The sequence below is a fragment of the Cupressus sempervirens genome, chromosome 8 (assembly GCF_028749045.1).
Source record: "Cupressus sempervirens isolate cs-2001-9-10 chromosome 8, ASM2874904v1, whole genome shotgun sequence".
Taxonomy (NCBI): Eukaryota; Viridiplantae; Streptophyta; class Pinopsida; order Cupressales; family Cupressaceae; genus Cupressus; species Cupressus sempervirens.
This window is the reverse complement of record NC_143125.1, coordinates 373,635,224-373,661,820: the sequence shown is the minus strand read 5'-3', so window position 1 is coordinate 373,661,820 and position 26,597 is coordinate 373,635,224. Positions and strand designations below refer to the sequence as shown.

Genomic DNA, 26,597 nt, shown 5'->3' with positions numbered 1-26,597 from the left:
GTGTTTCTGGCAAAACTGCCCTTGGAATGCATGTGGTTGAGGCATTTTTGGAAGGAAAAGCCAAAAAGTGTGTTCTTCAAAGGTATCTGCAAGTGTTATTTTGCCTTGGAAAGCCAATGTTTTGGCTGGAAATGCATAATTGCACTCTCAAGATGCAATAACATAAGTTATTTTCCCTTGCATTTACAAGTTAAAGTCAAACATGTTCCTCCCAATGCAAATTTGCACTCTCTAGGTGCTATTGCATATGTTATTTTTCCTTCTAAGTGCAAACCGCACTCTAGAGGAGGCATTGCGTATCACATGTTGGCTTGGAAAAGTCATTTACATGCAAATCGGACTTTAGGAAGAAGACTGCATGTGTTAAAAACTCACTTTTTTATTTACCGAAGTCCACAAATTGCTTTCCTTGTGCAAATCGGACTCTCCATGTGCTATTACATGTAAAGTTGTTTGCATGTAGAGGGAGTTTTCATGTAAATGGACTCTTAGAAGTCCTTTACATATTTAAAATATGCATTTTCAAGCCAAAATCGAACTCTACTAATGCATTTGCATGTAAACTACAAAAAGACATGTTATTGAGTTTGCACAACTTAACTAGCCAATTAAGCACGTCTAATTGATTTTTGAGTTAATATCACTTAAAGGGGTCATAAATAATAATTACAGTATATAGTTTATATGTCATGTGCAAATTTTGTACAAAAAGTAATCTTTAACTTAGATGTTTTAAAATAAAACATAAAGAAACTCAAAAATAAATTAGAACTATATAGTGATAAAGTCACTTAAGTGAAAAATTAAAAAGCAACTCAACATGAAAATATAACATAAAGTGCACTATAGTCACTTAAGCGATAAATTTAAGTGATAAAGTAACTTAAAAACATAGCATAAAATCATTTTATGTTATGTTTTCAAAAAAATGAATCTAAACTATGAAATATAACATTCATATTTTAAATATGCAATTGCACCTGGGGAGTCCACTTTTTGGGCAATCAAATGGTCATATCTTTTGACTGCCAAGTCCGATTAAGCCCTAAGATATATCAAATCAAAGGAAAAACCGAATGCAAGAGATTGGATGAAACAAAAAGACTAAACACAAATACAAAAACGCAAATAAGGACATTCAAAGCTTGAATAATCAAGCATAGGCTTAATAAAATGAAAAACAAAAAGGACTTGACGAAAGCCTTCAGTAAAATGATTCATTATGCAAATTGGGATTCATTGGTTGATCAAAGTTGGTCAATTAAATAACGAATTATCTCAGAGAAATGTGAACATAAGTTGAAAAAGTTTTGTATTGTTACCTACATTCTGTGGTAACAATATGTAGGACAGCAATCATCACAACCTTCGTGAGCTAACAATGGGATTTGAGGGTCTCAGTTGCGGAGTTATTAGGCTCGCCAATGGCCTACGATGAGTTTTGGCTCTGTTTTCAGGGACTTCCTATTTATAGTAAGTCAATAGTTGGTTCCAATGAGCTCAATTGAGTTAAAGGAGTTGATTGATGCTCTCAATTTTTATTTTTGGCTTCTGGTTTGGGCTCCAAGAATCTTGGAGAGAGCATCTATTTTTAGAAAGTCACCCATCAGGCTCATTAATCGTTTTTCTTCATCAGGATCACTTCTTTGTTGTCAACTTTCGATTCTAATGCTTCTCCAGTCATTTTCCTAAGATGGGTGAATTATTGTTATTCAACTAATTATTTTGAGGCTACTATTTTTGCTAGTATTGTATGCTGGCCACCTTAGTGGCATAGCTCGTTTGAACTGGGTTGAAAAGTTTTAAATTTTGGGCACATGAAACAATGACCTCAGGGCACAAAATATCATGATATGGTTGAAAAGGTCATTTTTGGGAGCCAAAAGGAAATTAATAAATTATATTATGTGCCTAAATATAAAGCAAAAAGGCTTTTAAGTGAAAGGTGTGTAGTTGAAGCTAAGTTGCACAATGGAGATTATAAATATGATGCCCATTATGAGAATTGATAATCCAATTGTTTATTGCTTTTTATTTGTCTCTTCTAAGGGTTTTTAAGTTGGTGAATTTAATCCATTGCTGAAGTACAATGGATTTGGACTGAGTTTTGCTACTTTCTTTTACTATGGCTTGAGAAGCAATTTACTTTGGAGGAATTTGGTAACAGTGGAATTTACATTTCATTAATTGTTTATTGCTTTGGTAGGGGCCCTCTCTCCTAGATTCCGAATGGGCTTCAATTGAGATAGTAGATCCGCTTCCTTCAGCGCATTATCAAATGTCATCGATCCAACTCATACAATGTCATCTTCACCAAGTTTGAGGCTCACCTATTCAGGTTTAGGACTACCTTCGACTTGGTTGGGATCTTCCATCAGCTTCAAAATTTTGTAGACTCTACTGAGGGTTGTCACAGATATTCTTACCTAGCTTACCGCTCTTCTAAGGCGGTGGCGGGCATTGATCCTTCTAGCAAACCTTGTTGTTGGTTCACCTAGGCCTCTGCTCTTCTTGTCTCATTTAGGATTTCGATAGATTGCCTCCCCACTTTTGGTTCTCTCTAGATGCCCCTGCTCACCTCCTTCCCTTCTAGGAAGAATTGAATGAGCACATTAGGCTCAATATCTACAAGCAATATATTGTCGCGACATGGAATAACCCTCTAGGAGGACTCCACCCAAGGATGGCCTTCTATATCAAGCACTACATAGATTTACAGGATGGGATCATTGTATACCCTTGATACCTTACACACTGCTAGACTCATGCACTCTGTATTTGTTTGGGATCTTTTGTAGTGGGATCCCATTGGCTACATACGCAGACTCATCACTCGGTGGACAAAGGACAGGTTTTGTCACATTTTCGCCCTTGGAGAGGCAGAATCGGAGACCCATTTTTTTCTCATTGCCCAATATACTATGAGATCAATGGGAGGTCTACTGCTTGTTCAAAGAGTGCTTTTTCAAATACACTCATCAATGGTGCCTTGCTCTTTACCTCCAGGAGGTCTTCTAGCAAGACAAATCCCTAACCAGCTCATCACCTCTTTCTTCACGTTTGTGTCCCTCACCTAGGGGGACAAAGCGGTTGCTTGACCTTTCCTCTAGAGACACTAGATATGTGAGGCCTCGCAAGGGATCCTCAAGCCAACATCACCCTTCCTCGTGTGGCTCCGCTAGGCGCTCTGAGACTCGGCCTCGTCTTGGGCCTTATCCTTCGGTTCTAAACTACTTCTCATTTGTCAATATATAGTCTTTCCTTCTTTGTTTCTACTTCTTTTGCTTGTTGTTTGTTCTTTTTGTGGACATCGTTTAGTGCTTCTATTGTTGGTTGTTCCCTTGTTTTACGCTTTCAATCCCTTAGACCCTCATGGTTTCTTATTGGACATTACTAAATTTATCTTATCTCATCTTCTTCCTCTTTTTCTTGCAAAAGTTGATTTAATCAAACTTAACACCAAATTACAATGTTTGCTAATTTATCCAAATTTATTTAATATAATAATGATAGTGATATTGTTAAACTAATATCCATTTAGCTTGGGTTTCATGAGCCAAGAATCCAAGTTATTAAGTCCCCTAAACCAAGAATCATTTTCTAACTAAATTTCCACAACTGAGTCAATCAATCCTTTTGTTTATCTATAAATTTATTTTACTTGGGTTAGTTTAATTAAATATCATTTTTTTATTTTTTAAGAGTTAACATTGAATTTTATGTTTTCTAATCTACATCACATTTGGATTTGTAAATTCTGCATCTCATTTTACATTTTGTTTTTTTATTAAAATTGTTCATATATATTTTAGATAATTTGAAAATAGAACCATCAATAATGTGTAAGCAACGTTCTTAACTAATTATCTTAAATACTTCTATTATTTTAAATTTACTAAGTTTATTTAATAGCAGTTCTTTGAGGTATTTTGCCAATAATTCACTAACATTATCTATATTTTCACATTTTGCGTGCACACACATTTGTATGTATGTTTGTCTGTATATATCATAGTTCCCAAACTTAGACTCGACAAGACCGACTCAACTCGTAACTCAGCTATGACTCAACAAGATGAAAAAGCCCTTGAAATTTGGAGATTTTTAACAATTTAAAACTTGTTTCATGCACCCTTTATTTTATAAAACTTAATGACACTGTAGAATCATCAAATAGAAGCTTTTTTCTCATCACATACATAAACAAGGAACATAAATGATAAATCCATCATATAAGTAAAATGACAATCATAGCTAAGTCTGTCAGGAATATGGGATTGAAACCAAAGGGATTTTGAATGAAATGAGTTGAAAACTTAAAACCTTTAGACAATCCTTGTTCTAGATTCAATTTGACCTTAGATATCCAGGATAGTTATTGGGGGTTAGAGCGTTGAAGGTGTCTTGAATCTTGGTGTCATGAACTCTGTTGTGTTTGATCAAAAATATGGGACTTGGTCTAATGATGATTTTGTCGAACAGTTGTCATGTAAATTATTTCTCAACCAAACTAACTACTGTTAAGCTGATATGCCCTCATAAATGATACGAACACTATTATAAACTTACGAATTTAAACCTTCATTAAGTTCCAAAGAGTACTTTGAGACACAGTGTGCAATCATGAATTATAACCAAGATGATTAACCAACAACCGATTTATACTTTTGCAAATGACAAGATTTTTTAAGTTCAGATATATAAGAACATACAGTAACTTGGCAATAAATGGTGTAATTAACATACACGTATGTTAGCTAGTGCAAATTGATGTGGAAATCCGAGATTGCTCCAACATCCTCCCAATGCCCCATTCAGCTGTCTGAAATTAAATGTCACTTACCACCCGACTACACCAACACTGTCTGTACTTATTCCCGTCCTCACACCAGTGTCCGTTGCCTATTGTTATTTTTGTTATGTGGCCCTGCGACCTGATATTAATGTCGCCCAGCTTCCTAAATCCACTTCCAATTCACGACCTTACCCCTATAGGAAACTCCACGCTGTGAATTAACCTTACTGTAATCCCGACCTGCTACTCTCGACTAAGGTGGTCACGTGAAGAGTTACCATGAAAAGAGCCAAGGGCATACCATTCTCATCGGGTCACTACACTTCAATATATCACCTGGCACTAAATGACGTGATGCAATGGATGAAGACAAAGTTACACGGGTACCCCTCCCCCCCCTCCGAACCTCGAACTGGTTCGAACCGGTTTGAGATTCGGGTCCGGTTCGACCACGGTTCGCCCAGGGTTCGATTTTCGAATCCTGGTTCGAACTGGTTCGAACCATGGTTCGAACCCGGGCGGACCAGTCTGGGAAAATCGAACCAGGTTCGAACCCAGCCAAGAACCCGCCCACGGACGCGAAATTAAAGTTATTTATTTGCATTTTTTAATAATTTTTGGGGTCCACGTACCCTAAAAAGGTGTTATAAATTGGTTTTTTGCTCTCTCATAGTCATTTGTTGTTTCTAAATAGGTTTTTTGCCTTGAAGGAGAGCACATAAGTTTTTGAGCAAGCATCTGGTTGTGCAAGGAGGAGTTTGAAGATTGACTTGTTGGTGTTCTTGAAGTGTTTGTGCATCATTTATACACATGTGCAAACTTGCAATGGCTAGAAAAGGACCAAGAGGTAAGATCTTATTCCATTTACTATTGTTTTGTTCTAGTTTTTCCATTTTTTTTTCATTTCTCTTTCAATCTTCATATGTTCTAAGTTCTTGAATCTTTTCCATTATTTCAAAATTCGTCATTTTCTTGCATATAGATTATGAACATATATCTAATTAGTAATTTATTGCCATAGGGAAAGGTTCGAAAGTAATGTCATCTACCTCTTCATCAATAGGCAACACCGAACAAAAAATGGAAACCAACTCTGATTCTCCTCTATGGAAGTATGTAGACATTATAAAACCCATTCCAGGAGGTGGTGCATTCCGTTGGAGATGTCGAGGATGTGATGTAGAAAGAAATAGTTCTTATTATCGTGTGGTAGGCCATCTATGTGGTTATACTGGAAGAGGAGCAAAGAAATGCCCTGGCAAAAATGGTGTCCCTATACCAAATCACACCGTGTTAAAATATATTGAAGAGCATGAGGCAGCAGAAGAGAGAGAAGGACACAGGGCAATAGAACTCGGTAGTAGTAGCAATAAAAGTACAAAAGCTAAGGGAATGCAGCCCCCCTCAGATGTTATTGTACAAGACCATCCCTTCTTCAATACTACAATGGACACTGACACTGAATCTGTCCCCATTGTACACAAAAGAAAGGGGCCAATAGAAACTTCTTTTCAAAACAAGGCTCGGGATATTGCTGACATTAAGGTGGGAAGATGCCTCTATGCAAATGGGTTGTCTTTTAATGTTGTCCGCTCTCCGTTTTGGAAGGACATGTTGAGGGGTGCCAATGAAGCTCCAAAAGGGTATTGTGGCCCCGGTTATGAGAAAGTGCGCACCACCTTGTTGGATGATGAGGTCCAACGGGTTGAAAATCAATTGAAGCCCATAAGGGACTCATGGGTTGAGATAGGGGTGACAATTGTTTCAGATGGCTGGAAGGATTCTAGGAACCGTCCCTTGATCAATGTCCTTGCGGTGTCCCCTAAAGGGGCAATGTTTCTGAAAGCGATGGATTGTGAGGGCAAAGTAAAAGATGGGCCATTTATTGTTGATATCTTAATTGAGGCCATTGAACAAGTGGGTGCAAGAAACGTTGTCCAAGTCATAACGGACAACGCAAAGAATTGTAGAGCAGCAAGTTTTTTGGTTGAATCACGATATCCACATATCTTTTGGACACCTTGTGCAGTCCATTCACTCAATCTTATGCTACAAAAGATTGGGAACCAAATTGAGTGGATCAAAACAGTGTATGAAGAGGCTGAGGACATACAAATGTTTGTCACAAACCACCACATGACTCAATCTCTTTTCAGGAACTACTCAAAATTGGAGCTATTGAAGGTAAATGAACTTGAACTCAAATTAGTAATTTAATTTTTAATATTTGACAATTTCTGATTTTTCATATTTTACTTGTGCAATTGCCAATGTGTATACTTTTCTTAGTTTTCTAAAATATGTATCTAATAGTTGTTTTTTGCTCTAATTTATGTCACAGGTTGCTGAGACCCGTTTTGCATCACATATAATCGTCTTAAGACGACTTGTGCAAGTGAAAGATGCACTTCAAGGTATGGTAATCAGCAACAATTGGGGTGTATGGAAGCAAAAGAACACTGAAAGGGCAAACAAAATAAAGGATAGGCTATTGGCTGACTCATGGTGGGAACGTGTGGAATATCTCCTTAAGATCACCGAGCCCATTATGAGCATGCTTAGGTACACTGACATGGATAGGCCTTGCCTTGGAGAGATCTATGATGGCATAGACTCAATGATTGAGAAGATCAGGCAAGTTATAAATGAGCAGGAGCAAGATCCGCAAGAGACCTTTTTCAAACAAGTGCAAAAAATTATTGATGAAAGATGGAACAAAATGACCACTCCATTACATTTGCTTGCCTATGCGTTGACCCCCAAATACTATAGCTCACAATATTGTGATCTACCAGGAAGGTTGCCACCATACAGAGATATGGAAGTGTCTGACGGGTACCAGGCAGCATTTAGAAGAATATTTCCTGATGATGATATAAGAGATGTAATCATGGATGAGTTCATAGCATTTGTTAATGCTACAGGTCTAAGTAATGATGCTCTTCGTCATCGGTTCAAGAAGCATGCTCATGGTTGGTGGTACCTCCATGGCCAAAAATTCCGAACATTGCAGCCCCTTGCAATCAAAGTTATATCACAAGTAAGTTTTATTTTTTTTTAAATTAGCTCACTTTATCTTCAAAAGAATTTTTTAATAAGATTGAATTAATTCCTTTTTAATTGCCTACCCTATGTTGTCTTTATAGGTTGCTAGTTCTTCTGCATCAGAAAGAAATTGGAGCACCTATTCTTTCATCCACTCGGTGAAGCGCAATAGGTTGCAATCAAAAAAAGCCGAGAACCTGGTATTTGTGCATAACAACTTGCGCCTTCTTTCACACAAGAGTCAAGAATACAAAGAAGGGGAGACAAAGAAGTGGGATGTAGATGCAGAGATTGTGGACTTGGATGCTTCCACTGCTGCGCTTACAATTGATGATTTTGATAACTTTGATGCCAATACCATTGTTGATTCTGCTGCTGATCCCATTGGCCTTGGTGCAAGTAATAGCGTAGGCGAAGAAGGAGGAGATGAAGAAGAAGATGAAGAAGAAGAAGATGAATATGAAGAAGATGAAGATGAAGAATGAAGAACTTAGAACTAGAAATTCAGAATTTTAATAGATTTTCATTCTATTAGTTACTGTTAAACATTGAACGTGAAACAATGACACTTGAACTTGATATTTTAAATGTTTTGAATCTTTCATCTTTGATGTTGAAGTTGATTGAATTATGTTACTATATGATGGTATGCTCACCATGATACATTGATATGTTATTGTTTATGCTGTTTTAAAGTTTTAAATGTGTTTATGGTACTATGCTACATTCTAATTTTAACTCATGCTTCATAAAAATGTATATATATATATATATATATAATTTTTACATGTTTTTGTACTAACGAACCCAAACGAACCCAAACCCCTTTCCAAAATTTCGTCGAACCAGCGAACAGGTTCTCGAACCCGAACCCGAAACCGAACCACGAACCAGCAACTTAGGATGAAGAGGAGAGAGTACTTACATCTAGAGTGAACCATCTAATACTGTGAGATAACTGGAGTCCTCTGCCATCCAAATCTCTGTTGTATAGATATCGGCCTATAAGTGATGTTTAGACTTTTTCAATCACCCTTTTTAATCCTAGTGCTATAACCTCTTGATATGAATCATTCCAATCCTTAACTCTGAAAAATATTTTGAGTACTAGTTTTACGTCTAGACTCACTTTTTTTCCTTAGGGTTTTCGTCCTCAGGGACAAATCCAATCACATTTAAGCAACCATTAGGATTTCATAGAAATGTCATATATTCATTGTGTTTTTTCCCAAGATGGAGTCTAATATTTATAACCTCGAAGTGAGGGAAAAGTGTTGGAATAAGAGATGTGGGATAAAACACCAATTTCGTCTTCTAGTCACTTAAGTCACTTTATAAGTGAGTGACTTTTAAACCATTAAGTAACTTTATTAAAGTACTTTAATACATTAATGACGAACTTAAGACAAATATTCCCTTGTGACTAGCAGGCATCCTTACTGGTAATGTCATTAATCTATCTGGATGTGGAGATAGATTAACCAAGCACTAAAAGAACTAGCGTGAAAGAGGGGACATGACCCTATTCTTATAATACAACTATTCAATTATAAGAATATATTAGATTAACTCTATTTTAATAATTATTTATCATCTATAATGATATTGTGCAATACTCTTAATAATTATTTTAGGATCATATTAAGTATTGATTCTATAATACTTTTGATAATATTTTTAATGTCCACTTAACTATAACATGTGCAATTGTTTCTATAATTATAATGGAAAGACTATTATATCTTTTACCTCCCTCTTCATTATTTAATTTCATATATTTATATTTCCACATGCTTTAATTCTTCTATATCTTACTGCTCATTTTTATTTGTCTTAACAATTAATTATACTATTAGTGGGAAGAGATAGTTAAGGATCTTAATGTCTCAAAGTCAAAAGGAAATAATATTACATGTCTTACATACCTATTCCCATAAATATGTCTTTGCCCACTTCTCACGTGAGATGGCTTATTTCCTATTCTCCAAGTTTTTTCATTTGCTGATGTGTTTAATTATCCATTTAAGGAATTGCTGCACATGTTTCTGCACATAATATTCATTCATATTAATGCTGACTAAAATGGAGCAATGGCCATTCTCATTGTCTTTCCTTCTATATTTTGATGTAATTCTTTCCTCCACGTATGCCTCCACATATGACAAGGGAATCCCCCATTATTTTTGGTCCTTAATCTCTAATTTTTGCATCTTTTTCATTAATTATATCTCTTGTCAAGCTCCATATTATCCCTATCTCGTTGCTGTTAATTTTCCTTATCCCTCCATGATTCCTTTGAATTGTTTGAGTAGTTATTTATAACTATTTTGGTGGTTGAGGGATATGACTTATATTGCAAACTTCTAATAGTACCTTTTCATAACTATTATTATTGATTATCTTGGTAATTTATGCTACTAAGGATATTTTTAATTGATTTGAACACTGTAATTGCTAAGGATGTAGTTTTCATACTTAATAAGTAATCAAATCTTTTAGTTGACACGATTAGTTACTTATATATATATATATATATATTTGTCAATAGTATAAAATTTAATATTAATTAATAATATATAATGATTGTATTAGTAATATCCAATATGTTTTCCGTCTATGAAATTATATCAATATTAGTCAGTGATTTTATTTTGAAAGTTTGTTTATTTACTTTTATTTTATTATTACTTATTATTCATAATTTATCTCAAGGACGAGATATTACAGCCCTACCCTCCCGAAATTGCTTGTCCTGAAGCAATTCCAATTTTCATTTTATTATCAGGATCATAATACATCCATTGCTTTTATTCAAGTCCAAGTTTGAATTTAATGATATAATCAAGAGTTTGACTTAAGTACACTTATATTGAATGTTGTGAGTCACTTCACTTTGACCGTTCAAATGCTAATCAGATTGGTGTACGTCAGCTTGATTTACAATATTAGGTTATTGATTGAGCATAACTGGTAATCAATTGAATTTGAAAATTGAAAAATTGTAGCTTGATTAATAGTCTCTTTATAAATAGATGGGGTTTGAAAAAAATCTTCCAAGTTTCAACATCCTTTAATGTAGTTTGATGATTCATTTAATGAAATAGATTGAATAAGTTAGCATATTTAGCTCAAGTCCTTTTGGTTTCATACATTACCTCCTTAAGAGGATGAAAATCTCAATGTCAAAGGGCGCTAGATACCTATCTATGAGTAGGCTCCCTCAAGGCATTAGGACTGCATGTTCATACCCATCTTGGACTCATTCCTCAAGGATTTGGAATCATGTTCTTTCCCATCTTGGACTCTTTCTTTAGGGTATTTGAAACCATGTCCTTGCCCATCTTGGAATCTTTCTTCAAGGCATTAGAACCCATGTCCTTACCCATCTTGGGATTTACCTATCTCGAGTGGATTTACTCTGCCTCTCCCATCTTGACAATAAATCACTTGTACTCATGAACTTAGATTCATCATTTTCCTATTTATTTTTGCAGGCTTCTTTATCACTTATGTTCAATAGTTTAAAATGGCTATAACTGATTAACCCTATAGGATGGCAAGATCATACTCTAATACCACTGTAATGTCCCCATTTGGGTCCATTATGCTTTATATATTTAAATGAATTGTAATATTCATAATAGTCATTTCAGTTATCAAACAATGTTTAATTGTTTAGACTTGTGTTCAAAAAGATACAAATGTTATCCAAGTTGCCTAGATACCATCCATGGACTCCCTCAAAGTTTACAGGTCCAACCCTATTTTACGAATAGGACACTGACCCCTACCCTCTATTGGGATCAAATCCACTAGATTGGATTTATACAAGCCCCTCCTTGGTAACAACTTATCCTTCTGATCATAAATCGAAAAATGATAATATTGGAAATAATCATATCACAATAATCAATAGATTATGTCCTATTCTTATAATACAACTATTCAATTATAAGAATATATATGATCAACTCTATTTTAATAATTATTTATCATCTATAATGATATTGTGCAATACTCTTAATAATTATTTTAGGATCATATTAAGTATTGATTCTATAATACTTATAATAATATTTTGAATATCCACTTAACTATAACATGTGTAATTGTTTGTATAATTGTAATGGAAAGACTCTTATATATTTATTATTTAATTTCATATATTTATATTTCCCTATGCTTTAATTCTTCTATATCTTGCTGCTCATTTTTATTTGTCTTAACAGTTTATACTATTACTGGGAAGAGATAGTTAAGGATCTTAATGTCTCAAAGTCAAAGGAAATTATATTACATGTCTTACATTCCCATATATATGTCTTTGCCCACTTCTCTAATGAGATGACTTATTTCCTATTCTCCAAGTTTTTTCATTTGCTGATGTGTTTTATTACCCATTTAAGGAATTGTTGCACATGTTTCTACACATAATATTCATTGGTATTAATGCTGCCTAAAATGGAGCAATGGCCATTCTCATTGTCTTTCCTTCTGTATTTTGATGTAATTCTCTCCTCCACGTAAGACAAGGGAATCCCCCATTATTTTTGGTCCTTCCTTAATCTCTGATTTTTGTATCTTTTTCATTAATTATATCTCTTGTCAAGCTCCATATTATCCCTATCTCATTGCTGTTATTTTTCCTTATCCCTCCATGATTCTTTTGAATTATTTTTGAGTAATTATTCATACCTATTTTGGCGGTTGAAGGATATGACTTATATTGTCACCTTCTAATAGTACCTTTTCATAACTATTATTATTGATTATCTTGGTAATTTATGCTACTTAATATATTTTTAATCAATTTGAATATTGTCATTGCTAAGAATGTAGTTATCATAGTCAATAAGTAGTCAAATCTTTTAGTTGACAGGATTAGTTACTTATATATATATATATATATTGGTCAATATTATAAAACCTAATATTAATTAATAACATATAATGATTGTATTAGTAATATCCAATACATTTTCCATCTATGAAATTATATCAATATTAGTCGGTGATTTTATTTTGAAAGTTTGTTTATTTATTTTTATTTTATTATTATTACTTATTATTCATAATTTATTTCAAGGAGGGGGTATTACAATTATATATTTACTAGGTTGTAATTTATGAAAGGTAAATTATTAACTAAAAGTGCTCTCCTACTAAAGAGTTATCTCTAGATAGGATAAGAAAAGATAACTTTATAAATGTCCAACGAGAGACCACAAAAAGGGTCAAAAGGACTGCCAAGAGTACAAAAAGAGACTAGCTCAAAGAAAGGGCACCAAATGGTGCCCAAAAGAAAAGAAACAAAATAACCAAGAAAATCGAAACAAAGAAGAGAACCACAGGAATGAAGTGTGACTCAATAGAGAGACCACCCCACACGTAAGAGGTGAAAGCCCAAAACAAGAAATTGCTGATAAAAGGGTAAGACGTCTAGCACTTGACAGCCCTAGAATATCTTTGAGAGGTCATGGGAGACAACCACCATCGGGGAGTCTTGGATGAAGCATATCGCTCCTAAGAGGGATCCCTGAGGGGTCTAACTAATCTGGAAAAGTCTGAGGGTGCCAAGTTGGCACTTGGTATATCCAGGGGAGCCCAATGAAAATGGATATACTACGCCAACAAGGGTGTGAGTGTGGCTGTGTAAGTGCTTGAAGTCAGAGCATGTGGTGCTAAAGTCTAGTAGACTTCTGAATGTAAAGCGCAAGGCATCTCTAGTCAATGTATCTAAAGGTGGAAAGATCCTAAGACTCTCTAAAGAGGGAGTAGAACCTCCCCCCAATCTCGTAGTAAATAGGACAATGGAAAGTGAAATGCTTCTCAGTCTCTAGCACCCTGATGCTACAAAGCTAGCAAACCTTTTGTTGTCTCTGTAAATGATGATTTGTCTCAATACAAAGTTGATGAGAGCTCACTCTGAAGGAACCAATAGGGATCTTGATGGAATGTAACCAATGATGGGATAGGTGCAAGGGTCAAACAATGATCCCATCCCAGATTTCAAGAAAGTGCACCACATAGAATGTCATCTTAGGGCGAAGCCCCCAATGGGGGTTCACCCAAATGGTCTATATGAACTATTTAGATGTCGATTTTTGACACACCTATTCAGCTCCTTCCTAGTGGGGAGGAGATGAGGTGGGGCCCTAAGAGAGTACTGGAAGGGAGGGAGGCGGTCAATCTCAATACCAATAGAACCAAGGATAGCGGCAACCTCCACAAACCAGTCACGAGCCCTCCCAGAAGAGGTTGAGGCAACAATAGAATCTAAGGAGCAGAGGGAGAGGAAGGGACACCTGCTACACCTTGTGCTAGAATCGACAAAACCCCAAAGGCGATGGATGAACCAAACAAGATCGAGTATGACATCAAGCTTGAAGGGATGGGCCTCAAACTCTACAAGAATGATATGATGTAGAACTGACTACCTGCACCTAATGATGCACCAAAGGAGAAGAACCTAAACCCTCTCTATCAAGGCTCAATTTGCCTCCAAAAGGGAGGTCCCCTAGACAATAGAGCCATAGAGGACATTAGGTTTGATAATGGTGTCCATGGGGGTCATCTTGGGCATGGTGTCTTGAAAGTGGTGCCAGAAACACTATAGCTCAAGTAGAAGAGAGATGCTTCCTTTCATGAAGAGGCACATGGAGGATATACAAGACAAGATTAATCTGGAGTTAGAAAAGCAAGCAAGAAATTAAATATCCTTTGATTAAACACAAACCAAAAGAGCTGAAAGTATGGGAAATATTTCTGATTCATATTGAAGAACATATGCCCATTTATAAGAGAAATATGTACAAGTTTATTTTAAAAACATAGAACAGATTTTGTGCAGGAGTTGTATCAAATTTGGAACAGACTTTATGCCTGATTTGAAGCAAAAGTTGGATCAGATTTTGGAACAAATCTTCTACCTAATTTGAAGGAAGTTTTGGATCAGACATTGAGCTGTCACAATGCAGCTACAAGGGCAGATTGCAAATGAGAAAAAATGAAGATTTGAGAAGAAGAATATAATGCAGATTTGGTGAAAGAGGAGAATGATATCATCATGTAGTAAATTGTTATAATAAAAAGAGAGGACTTATGAATAAGATACATTTGGATATCATGTATGAAGAACAAATCAAATTGTTTTTCAGAAAATAATAACTATGTCTTTCACTAAGATACCTAGTATTCAAATCACAAGTTGTTCCTCTTGATGAAACTTAGCACTCGTTCATAAAATTAAGAATATGATACATCTTGGGAACAAATAGAACACTCCTAATGCACATTTTTTCATTCTACATTTGGTTTGTATATGGTCAAAGTGTTGTACAATGTACCTAATGTGACCTTCTATCTCCTACATTTACCTGAATAGAGACAGGTTCTATTTGTTGAGATCCTTGAACACAACCTTTTTCTGAACTGTATGATTTCGGCTCCTAAATTTATTTCTTTCATGCTTTTATATTGACAAAAGTGGACAAGAACTATTGCTGGTCTGAATAACTCCTTGGAGAGTAAAAACTTATTTTTTCACACGTAAACTAACTCAAGGCAATCACTACATAGCAAATGTCAAGTCGTGTGTTAACCAAGTACATCAAAGATCCAATAATTTGCCTGTAAAGTGTAGGATCTGCGAATCTAGATCCTGCTACTGCTCTTTTAACTTATGCAAGTTTATTTCCATCGGTGTTCACATAGGCCTACAAATTTGCATTCCAAATCTTTTCAAAATATCAACAATGTATTTTCCTTGATTCAGAAGAATACCATCAAGTTTCTACCAAACTTCCAATCCAAGGAAGTAGCGTACAATACCCAAGTCCTTCATATCAAATTTTGAAGCCAAATCTCTCTTGCATTGAACAATGAGGTGATGTTCTCCTTTAATCAACAGGTCATCAACATATAGAATTAATATTAACATGTCACTTTTAATAATTTTAAAGTAAAGGTTTGGATTTGCATCATTCTTTGAGAAGCCTAGCCCCATAAGATAATTGTCATTTCTCTCGTATCAACTTTGGGAGCTTGTTTGAGTCCATATAGGGCTTTCTTTAGTTTACATACATGGGATGCTACACTATGAATCACAAAACCATCAGGTTGAACTAAGTAGACTTCCTCTTCGATAGTCCCATTCAATAATACAATTTTTACATCCATCTAGTGTATCTTCCAGCCTTTGGCTACAAAAATGGCTATAACTGCTCTAACGGAAGCATATCTAGCAATAGGTGCAAATGTCTCCTCGTAATCAATTCCCTCCTTTTGTGAGAAATCTCTTGCAACAAAACGTGCCTTGTTTTTCTCTATATTATCATCTTCAGCATGTTTCATTTTGAAGAGCCATTTAGAGGAGACAATGGATTTCCCTTTAGGTCTAGGTACTGTATCCAAGACATCATTTTTTAGAATGGATTGATTATCTTCTACCATGGCCTCTTTCCATACTTGGTGTTTAAGAGTTTCAATTACGCTAGCAGGTTCTGAGTTTATAATCTCATTCATTACAGCCACATAGTTTGATAATATGTTAGGCCTCTTACTCTCTAAAAGTGCCTTTCGGTGCAGCAAAGTTTTATGTTTCCTCAACAACCTTTCTAGACCAAAGAAGTTGTTCCTTTTGTCAATATTTTGATTTTTCTCCCTCTGAATTTCAGGATCAGTTTGGTTTTCATTAGAGGTTCCTTCTGGTTGCTAGCTCTGAAGCTTAGAAGTGGGTTCTTCCTCCATGTTCTCAGGTGAGTCCTGAATTTCTAACTCATTTGAGCATTTCAACCTTTTGAAGTCAACGTCTTCCTCGAAGGTGACATCTCTGCTCAGCTCTACTTGGCCTTGATCAGATAGGTATATCCTGTAGCCTTTAGAAGTTTCACTGTAACCTATAAAAATCCCTTTTCTCCCAGAAGGTTCTAATTGTCCTTTTCTCTATAGGTACATGTATGTATACAGGAGACCCAAACATCCTAAGATGGCTTATATCAGGTTCTATCTTGGTGAAGGCTTCTTCTAGTGTTTTATTATCAAGATGTGAATGAGGACATCTATTGTGTATGTAGACAAATGTTCTTGAAGCTTCTACCCAAAATGAAGTTATCAAGATTTTGGTCATACATCATTGGCTTTGTAGCTTCCACAATGGTTCTATTTTTCCTCTCAGCCACCCCATTTTGTTGGGAATTATAGGGCATAGTGAACTCCTTATTAATCTTGGCATTAATACAAAATTCTTTAAGATTTCTAAAGTGAATTCTTTCCCATTGTTAGTTCTTAGGGTTTTAACTTTCTTTCCAGATGAGTTCTCTGTTAGGGCCTTGAATTCTTTGAATTTCTTAAGAATCTCTTCCGACTCTTTACATGTCAGGAAGTAGATCGAAGTCTTTTAGGAGAAATCATCCACGAAAATTACATAATATAGAAACCCTCTGATAGATGGGGTTGACATAGGTCCACATTAGTCTGAGTGGACTAATTCCAATACATTTTGAGTTTTGCTTAAACTATTTTGGAAGGATCCCTTAGTGCTCTTCCCTAAAGCAAACCCCTTACATTTTCCATTATGGATTCTGTTTTGTTTGGGAAGTCTTGTTACTAATTTTTCCATAGATGTGAAGGCTCGAAAGTGTATATACCGTAATCTTTTGTACCAAATTTCATTGGCGTCATAGGTTTCATGAATGAGTGCTTGTTTAGACTCAATGCAGAGATTGTATAGGTATCCATGTCTTACACCTATTGTTTTAGCCTTCTTAAAAGTAGCATTCTTTGGCCATGCCAAGACTTTTCAATTCATCAAAGTGACTCTATATCTATTATCTTCTAGGATAGATATAGATACTAAGTTTCTTTTAATTCCTGATACAAATAATACATCTTGTAGTTGAATAGTGATGCCCGAATCTGATTTGATGTTACAAGTTCCCACTCCTTTTATAGGATATGCAGAGTCATCTCCGATGGTTACCTCTTCCTCAATTTCTTCAACCATAGTAACTAGGTCTTATCAGAATCCGGTGATATGTCTAGATGACCCAATATCAATCACCCTAGTAATGAATTTATTTGATACATGATTTGATAGTGCTGAATAGAATAGGAACTTCTCACGATCCTCTTTTGTATTTGTTTTTCTGACTTTAGCATAGGATGTTTGTTTCTTAAGTCTAGCAGGGCATTTGGCAACATAATGTCCATATTCATCAAATCTAAAACATTGGACTTGTGAAACATCTCTCCTTTGCTTGCCCTTTCCATGAATTTTTTTCTTCCTTTTGAAGTTATTCTTCCCTTTCTTCTAATGGTTAGTATTCAGAACATCAAGGTCTTCATTTATAGATTTTTGTTTGATTTCTTTTGGTAACTGCCTAGCTTCTTCTTCTAGACAGTCAGGCCTTAGGCATTCTAACTTTGGGAGTTTTGACCTTGCACTTATTGTTAAGGAATGTGGATCAGAGATAGAGAAAGATAATAGTCTTTTAATTCCGAAGTATATCTGATAATTATTTTCAGAATTATTGCAGTCTTAGATTATATGATAATAACTTCCAGATTTTATTACAGTCTAAAGTAATCTCCCTTTTGATGTTACTGATTGAAGATCTCAGATTTGATCGCAGAGTTTAATAAGAACTGATCTTATATAATATAATGAGAACAGTCCTCTGCAATTCTTTTATCACCAATATGTAATATAATTTTGACTGATTTAGCAATGCCTATAGTATCGAATGCTTGTTGTGGAATGTTATTGCCTTTGTTATTGATTTCATTCACAGCCAGCATCGATAGTCTCTTAAATATATTATTAAGAGTTACACCCACGTAAGGGCATGACTCCTGCGTAGCTTATGCCACGTAGGGTCATGACCCTACGTGGGGAAACTAATCACACTTGTTACCCACGATACTTGTTGAGGTCGTCAATAACAAATACTCAAATGTATACACCAATACTAGTCATCGAACATGCTTTGGTTCATGTCTTGATTTGACTTAGATGGTTATCAGGTAAGTGTTATAATGATAGAAATCATTCTGATAAAGCAGACCATAATATATTATTATTAAATTTGTTCATTCAATATATATAATATATATAAACACTTTCCATACAAGCAGATATATATATATATCAAATATCTATAATATATTGTTTGCTTCAATCCGAATGAAGCTACATCCTTAGCACTCCCTCTTAGCAAGAGGGCATTGAACATTTTAGAAGTATTATTTTGGTATGAGCATATACGACAACTTTCTAATGCTTACAAATAATATACATTACATCTCAGTGAGATGTGAGTTATCTAATCTCTGGCAGTCCAAGACAACAACTAAATGAAATCTATCAAATAGCAACCTTGATCTTAGGATGACAATGAAGTCTCCAACATCACAGGTATCACAATTCTAGAAATGTATAGTCCATCTTGATACATAAGTTATCATGACCTCCGACACATTTTGGGACAAAAATGTAATGCAGTCTATCATGGATATAGATCAAGAATTTGTGAATTAACTATCTAAAAATCATGATATATGGCACAATCCAAGACAACAACTTGATGGAGTCAATCATGATACATTTGTTATCACAATCTCCGACACACGTCGAAACAATATTTAGTAATAACAACTAAACACAACAAATTCAATATCAAGATATCCGACACATTTCGGGACAGCAACTTAAAGTAGTCAATCTTAATAATAGGTCATACTATTATTGAGGTCATCACCTTACAATACTGACCTTACACATAATTTCATGAAAGATCATCACCTTTCATTACACAACACATAAATGCAATATTGCAATATTAAATAGTCATGAATATATTAATTTCATAATATAGAAATTACATCTCAGAAATTTCAATTACAATTTAGTCGTACCAAGTTTACTTCTAAAGTAAACTTCGACTTCCCAAGAGGCTTGGTGAATATGTCGGCATTCTGCTCTTCATTACTGATGTAGACTAATTTAATGACATCTCTATCTACCATATATCTTATGTAATGGTAAGGTACCTCTATATGCTTGGATCGATTATGGAAGATTGCATTTACAAAGAGTTTAATGCAGCTTTGATTATCACAATGAATTACAGTGGGATTTCAGGGGCTTCCCAAATAGTCCAACTAGCAACTTCCTTAGCCATAATGCTTCACGAGCTCCCATGGAGGCAGCCATGTATTCAACTTCAGTGGAAATTAAAGCAATTGCTGACTGTTTTCTACTAAACCAGGATATCATAGCTGATCCAAGATTATAACAACATCTAGTAGTACTTTTACAGTCAAGGGAACTGCCTGCCCAGTGGGAATCTAAATACCCTTGAAATTGTATCTCAACATTCTCATACTTCAGGCCAAGTCCAATAGTACCACATAAATATCTTAGAATATGCTTGGCAGCCATTAGGTGAATCTTCTTAGGTTCACACATGAAATGACTTAACACATTAGTAGCATAACAGGTATCAAGGCGAATGTTTACCAAATACATAAGAGACCCAATAATTTGTCTATAGTAGGTAGGGTCTATAGGTTCTGAATCAGCTACTTTAATTTGAAGCTTATGAAGATTTGTTTCCATTGAAGTAGATAGAGGCTTACAATCCATCATACCAAATCTAGTCAAGATATTAGAAGTGTATTTCCCTTGATTTAGGAAAATGTAATTCTCCTTTTGCCATACTTCTAGACCCAAAAACTAGTGCAAAATTGCTAGATCCTTCATATCAAATTCAGCCACAAGTTCTTGTTTGCATTTTGCTATAAGATGATCTTCACCTATTATTTATAAATCATCAACATAAAAAACAAGAATTAACATATCACCATTAGATATTTTGAAATATATGTTAGGATCAGCTTCGTTTTCGAAATATCCTAGTTTGGAGAGATAGCTATCTATTCTTTCATACCAAGCCCTGGGAACTTGCTTAAGACCGTAGAGAGCTTTCTTCAATTCGCATACATAGAGATTTTTGTCATGAGTGGAAAATCCTTCGGGTTGTTCTATACATTCTTCTTCAATGACACTTCAAAAAAGTAGTCTTGACATCCATTTGATGTATCTTCCACCCTTTGGATGTTGCAATGGTAATAATGGCTCTTACAAAAGTATATCGGGCGACTGGAGCAAAAGTCTCTTCATAATCAATTCTGGCCTTTTGAGAAAACCTCCTGGCAACAAATCTAGCTTTGTGTTTTTCAATGCTACCATCTGATACATATTTGATTTTGAACAAACATTTTGAAGATACAACTGATTTATCTTTAGGTCTAGGTACAACATCCTAGACATTATTCTTTAGGATGGATTGGTATTCCTCAATCATTGCGTCTTTCCAAGATTGACATGTCAAGGCCTCTTCAACATTTGATGGTTTAGTTTTAGTAAGCTTGGTCATAAGTGCAACATATCATGTTTGATTTCTTGTTTTCTTACTTTCTCTAAATACTTCATCAGGTTCCACATTATTTTCTTCAAACATCTTTCTTGGCAGATTACTGATTCAATGATTAGTAATGTTGACATTGTTGTTTTAAAGAAAGCAATTTTAATTTTTGTTGTTGTTATATGTTTTTTTTTTAAATTTTTTGACACAAACATTGTTGATATATATGTAGTAAGCTTGGTCATAAGTGCAACATATCATGTTTGATTTCTTGTTTTCTTACTTTCTCTAAATACTTCATCAGGTTCCACATTATTTTCTTCAAACATCTTTCTTGGCAGATTACTGATTCAATGATTAGTAATGTTGACATTGTTGTACTAAATTTGAATTACAATGTCAACGCTAGTGGCACTAATTTGTTGTGTCTTTTTTGGTCGGCTAGTGGGCCCCACTCCTCCAAAAACCCTAAAATGTATATAACTCAACACATTTAAATTGTTTTAACCATTCTTTGGTTTTCATTTTATGTTGCAGCCGGCTGAAGTTTTCATTTTGCAAGTAGAGGAGGTAATAGTTTTGCTTCCAAGAGCTTGACCAAGGGTTTGATCTTCTATTTTGTCCACCAAGTAAGTATAAAACTCTTTGTGCTTTCATCTATCATTTTTTTAATAAATTTGTAGCTTGCAAAGTCTGATTATTTTTTATTTTTTCATTGTTTCAGCTCATATATCTATTCAATTGCATATTTAAACACAATGAGCAGCAGTGGTAGTACAAGTAGTAGTAGTGAAGAAGAAAATGTAGAGGTTGATGTTGTTAGTAGTGACACTAGGCAAAAACCCAATCCTAAAGCTGATTTGTTTAAATGCCCTTCCGACATTATGAAGAATTTTGCAAAGGGTCCTTTCAATAAGAAAAAACCTCTTCTCCAATATGTCACACCTAGGCCAAAAGATAAAAAGAATTCGGGAGGGACTAGGGTGTGGGATTGTCATGTTTGTCTTGATGATTTTAGGGGCAGCTATACAAGAGTGAAGTCACATTTTTTAGGTGTTACATGCCAAGGAGTCAAAGCTTGTCCTAACCTAACCGATGAACAAAAATTAGAATGTCAAAGATTGCACTTAGAGGCTGAAATGGAGGGGCAAAATTTGACAGTGACATCACCATCCATTCCCTCACAATCATCTAGGCATATTTCATCTGCCATTGGTACTAGTGGCAGCCCTAGTGGGTCTAGAGGGAAGAGAAAGATAAGTAGTAGTGAGAAGGGCTCGGTGGAAAGTATGTTTAATGCACAGGCAAAGGAGAAGTGTGAGGCATCTATTGGTAGATTCTTTGTTGCTAATGGTATCCCATACAATGCAGCCCGTTCCACTTATTATAAACAAATGGTGAAAGATATTATGAGCATGAATTTCTCATTTGTGCCCCCCGATGAGCATAAGCTACGAACCACTATCCTAGATGAAGAGTACTCAAAGGTTGCTTTATTATTTGAGGATATGAGACGCACTTGGGTTAGGACAGGCTGCTCTATTGTGATGGATGGGTGGACCGATGTTAGACATCGACCACTCATCAATATCATTGTCACATCCCCTGCTGGCTCGTATTTTTTGAGACCCATAGATTGCTCAAGAAAGAAGAAGGATGCAGATTTTCAGTTCACCATTTTGCGAGATGCCATAGAGGAGATTGGGCCCTCTAATGTTGTAGAGGTTATCACAGATTCTGCACCTGTGTGCAAATCAGCAGGTTTGATGATACAGGGTGCTTATAGGCACATATTTTGGACCCCTTGTTGTGTTCATTCCTTGAACAATGCATTGAAGGACATAGGGAAGATTGAATGGGTGAAGCAAGCGGTGCTAGAAGCTAGAGAAGTGCAAATGTTTATTTGCAACCACCACACTTCACTTGCTCTATTCAGGTCCTTCTCTAAGAAAGAGTTCCTCAAACCAGCCGAGACAAGGTATGTCAATTATAATTATAGTTTACTTTTAGTTTGTTTTAACTTTAAGTTATTTAAAAAAATTATTTATAAGTTTACTTACATGTGATGCTTTTTGTTTTAAATTTTAATCATTAATGTTTAAGTTTAAATTTTTAATTGTTGCTATAGGTATTGCACATATTTCATCTTGATGGAGAGGATGATTGAGGTGTATGAGGCCCTTCAATTGATGGTGGTGAATTCAGAGTGGGGACGATGGTCTCATTCTAAGTCCACTGAAGGAAAAGCGGTGAGGCAAAGGATGCTTGATGAGAGTTGGTGGTCCACAATGAAGTAAGTTGTTGGTTTTTAAATTTACTATTAGTCTTTTGCTTGCTGATTTTCCTACTAATAATCTTAAAATTCTTAAAATTCTAATTCTGATTTTTTTTTTTTTTGGTATTTTGATCTTGCAGATACATTTGCTCTGTCATAGCAACCATTGTTGATGTCATTAGATATGTTGATACTGATGCTCCTAGTTTAGGAGAGATCTATGAGACTATTGACAGCATGTTGGGTAAGATGAAGAGAATTGTTGCGGCAAAGGATCCTACATTGGGCTTTTATGAGGAGCATATTAGGCCTATTGTGACGCGGAGGTGGAACATAATGAATACCCTGCTTCATATGGCAGCATTTGCTCTAAATCCCAAATGGTATGCACAATTGGGTGGAAGGGTCCTCCCATGTGATGATCCTGAGGTTTTGGATGGATTCACAAAAGCAATTGATAAGATGTATTCAGCTCAAGATGCCTCTACTCTTCGTGCATAGTTCCTTGACTTCACCAACCTTCGTGGCCCAAACTTGGGTAAGCCACAAGCAAGGTTGGATAGAGTTGTTTTGGCACAGAGGGATCCTATTGGATGGTGGACTTGGCATGGGAGAGATACACCTAAGTTAAAGATACTTGCCGGTTGCCTCCTTTCACAGGTTGCTAGTTCTTCAGCTGCAGAGAGGAACTGGTCCACATATTCATATATCCACTCTATCAAGAGGAATAGACTTACCTCTAAAAGAGCGGAGAAGCTAGTGACAGTGCATCATGCTCTTCGACTTGCCGATCGCCAAACTCCAGAGTATAGGCAGACACCAGCTTTGCGATGGGATGTTGAGCCTGAGGATGTGGCCTAGATAGATGAGGATGACATAGCACCAGGACTGGTTGGGGTTCCATTAGATGAGACTACGCTTCCTGTGGAGGATGACAGTGAGGAGGATTCTGATTTTGATGCCATGGATTAGTAGAGGCAGAATAGGAGCAGCAGTCTACTTCATTTTCTATGTTTTGCTTTTTATGTTGAACATGAACATGATTATGACACATTGATTACATGATACTTATTACTTTATGGCAGCCTATAGCTTTGGGCATATTTTGATTTTGATTTTCAAATTTATGATTTATCATGCTTATCATTATGAGTCTTATGATATTGACAATGGTTAATAACTTAATGTTCATTGTTCAATGTTCTCTAATATTGTATTGATATGCATTTTGAGAATTGGATACTAAAATACTAAATACTAAAATACTAAAATCGGATATTATTTCATAGATGGCATTCAAATGTTGTATGTTATGGTTCTATAATGTTTAAATGACATGCTTTGTGCTTAGTTTCATATGAATGACATGTATATTTACAAATTTCAATGTATATACTATATTTTAAAATTTTCCTATATATATAGCCGTCCCCGTCCCCCCCTCCCCGTCCCCAAAATCGCCAAAAAAATTTGCCGTCCCAGAAACCCGTCCCGCCGTCCCTGTACCGGAAACTTGGGGGAACATAGCCTGTAGCAGTGTAGAGGCCGACTGTAGAGGCTCATGACAAAAAGAAGCCTCTATAGGAAGCTTGCCAAATAACAAAGAAATATAGGGAATGACCCAAGAAAATACGGCTCAGTCTGATAAAATGTGGACAAAGGAGTAGCAGTTCCTTATACGGGGACAAAGGAGTTGTAGAGTAGCAAGGAGTAGCATTACATGAACCATAAACTGTCGCCGTTGCTACCAAATGCATGAAAATCAATTCGTGAAAAGCAAAACCATAAACTGTTGCCGTCACTACCAAATGCAAGTTGTCTTATACATCATCTTAGGTTTTATCTTTCATAATGTCAAAGGTGACTAGTCAAAAAGATGATGTGGCTCATAAATTCGTCCACATTCACTACGCATTCATCCCGGGTTCCATTGACATCAAAGACATTCAATCGAAATTCCTACGCATTCGCCCAGGGTCCAAAAACACGAATTTACAAGGAATTTGGATAGCATCGAATTCGAACCGACTTCGAATTTGAGCAAATCGAATGTCACATTTTGTGGTTTCTGAGTGAATTTGGTAACTTATATTTATATATATATATATATATATATATATATATATATATATATATATAGAGAGAGAGAGAGAGAGAGAGAGAGAGAGAGATCAAATATCTATAATATTCTGTTTGCTTTAATTCGAATGAAGCTATATCCTTAACACTTATGCCTCGTTTGAATGATTCCCATGAGTTAGGTAGTCTGCTTAAAGCTATTAGGGATAATTATTTGCTTTCTATTTCATACCCAATGTTTGATAGTTGATCCCTTAATTCTATTATTCTCATGAAGAAGGCATTCACATATTCTCCTTTATTCGTACTTATGCAATTCAACTGTGTCTTGAGTGCACGGGTTATGCCTGTATTATTTATCTCAAAGGTGTTCTCTAGAGATTTCAACATGAGCTATGCAGTTGTCTGTCTTGCCAGTATAGGTACTATGTGGTCTCTCACAAAATCCACTATCAATTTCATAGCTTTCTTGTTATTTTCAATCCATTGGGATTTTCTGGCTCAGCCTCACGTTCTGTCTTCTTATCTTTTACATATGAATCAACTTTGTTCTTATCTATTATCATCATGATTCCTATTTTCCACACTATGAAGTTGTTGGCACCCTCAAGGCAATCCTCAAATCTGATTGGATTTGTCATTCTGAATGATTCTGAGTGATGGAAGTGTGATAGTACTGTATCAAGTTAGGTAATCTGATTTCTCAAGTTTAACATAGGTTTACCGAGCTTGGCTCTGATACCATGTAAAAGAAAAACAAACTTATTATCAGACTGTAGATATCTTAATTTATATCTGATGTATGTAGATATTAATCAGAAATATTCTTGTTGCAGGTGCTTATGCAAATTTAACTGAATATAGAATTCTGGAAACTTCGAACCAAGGATGAAATGTTTAATCACAGTGCTATGTGTATGATCTGCAGAGAAGTATATCATTTATCAATTTCGCTGATTTCTTCTTTTGCTCCGCTATA

At 35.5% G+C, this 26,597-nt stretch overlaps 2 protein-coding genes across 9 annotated transcripts in view; one reads left to right on the top strand and one right to left on the bottom strand.

The window, feature by feature from the left end:
* The window catches only part of LOC149542864 (S-adenosyl-L-methionine-dependent methyltransferases superfamily protein), a 196,125-nt gene that overhangs the window by 68,930 nt on the left and 100,598 nt on the right, over positions 1-26,597 (bottom strand). The gene's annotated exons all lie outside the window — the stretch shown is intronic.
* LOC149542866 (uncharacterized) lies at positions 21,688-26,510 on the top strand. The gene is made up of 4 exons (XM_089796520.1): positions 21,688-21,893; positions 21,989-23,242; positions 23,393-23,513; positions 26,427-26,510. The coding sequence occupies exons 2-4, from the start codon at positions 22,023-22,025 to the stop codon at positions 26,508-26,510; spliced, it is 1,425 nt and encodes a 474-aa protein (XP_089652646.1). The 5' UTR covers positions 21,688-21,893; positions 21,989-22,022.

Bases quoted from the DNA above. Each gene is read 5' to 3' on its own strand.
- LOC149542866 (XM_089796520.1), top strand. From the start codon at position 22,023: ATGAGCAGCAGTGGTAGTACAAGTAGTAGTAGTGAAGAAGAAAATGTA. The intron at 23,243-23,392 runs GTATGTCAATTA...TTGTTGCTATAG, and splicing joins CTCAAACCAGCCGAGACAAG to GTATTGCACATATTTCATCT. The intron at 23,514-26,426 runs GTGAGGCAAAGG...TGATGTATGTAG, and splicing joins AGTCCACTGAAGGAAAAGCG to ATATTAATCAGAAATATTCT.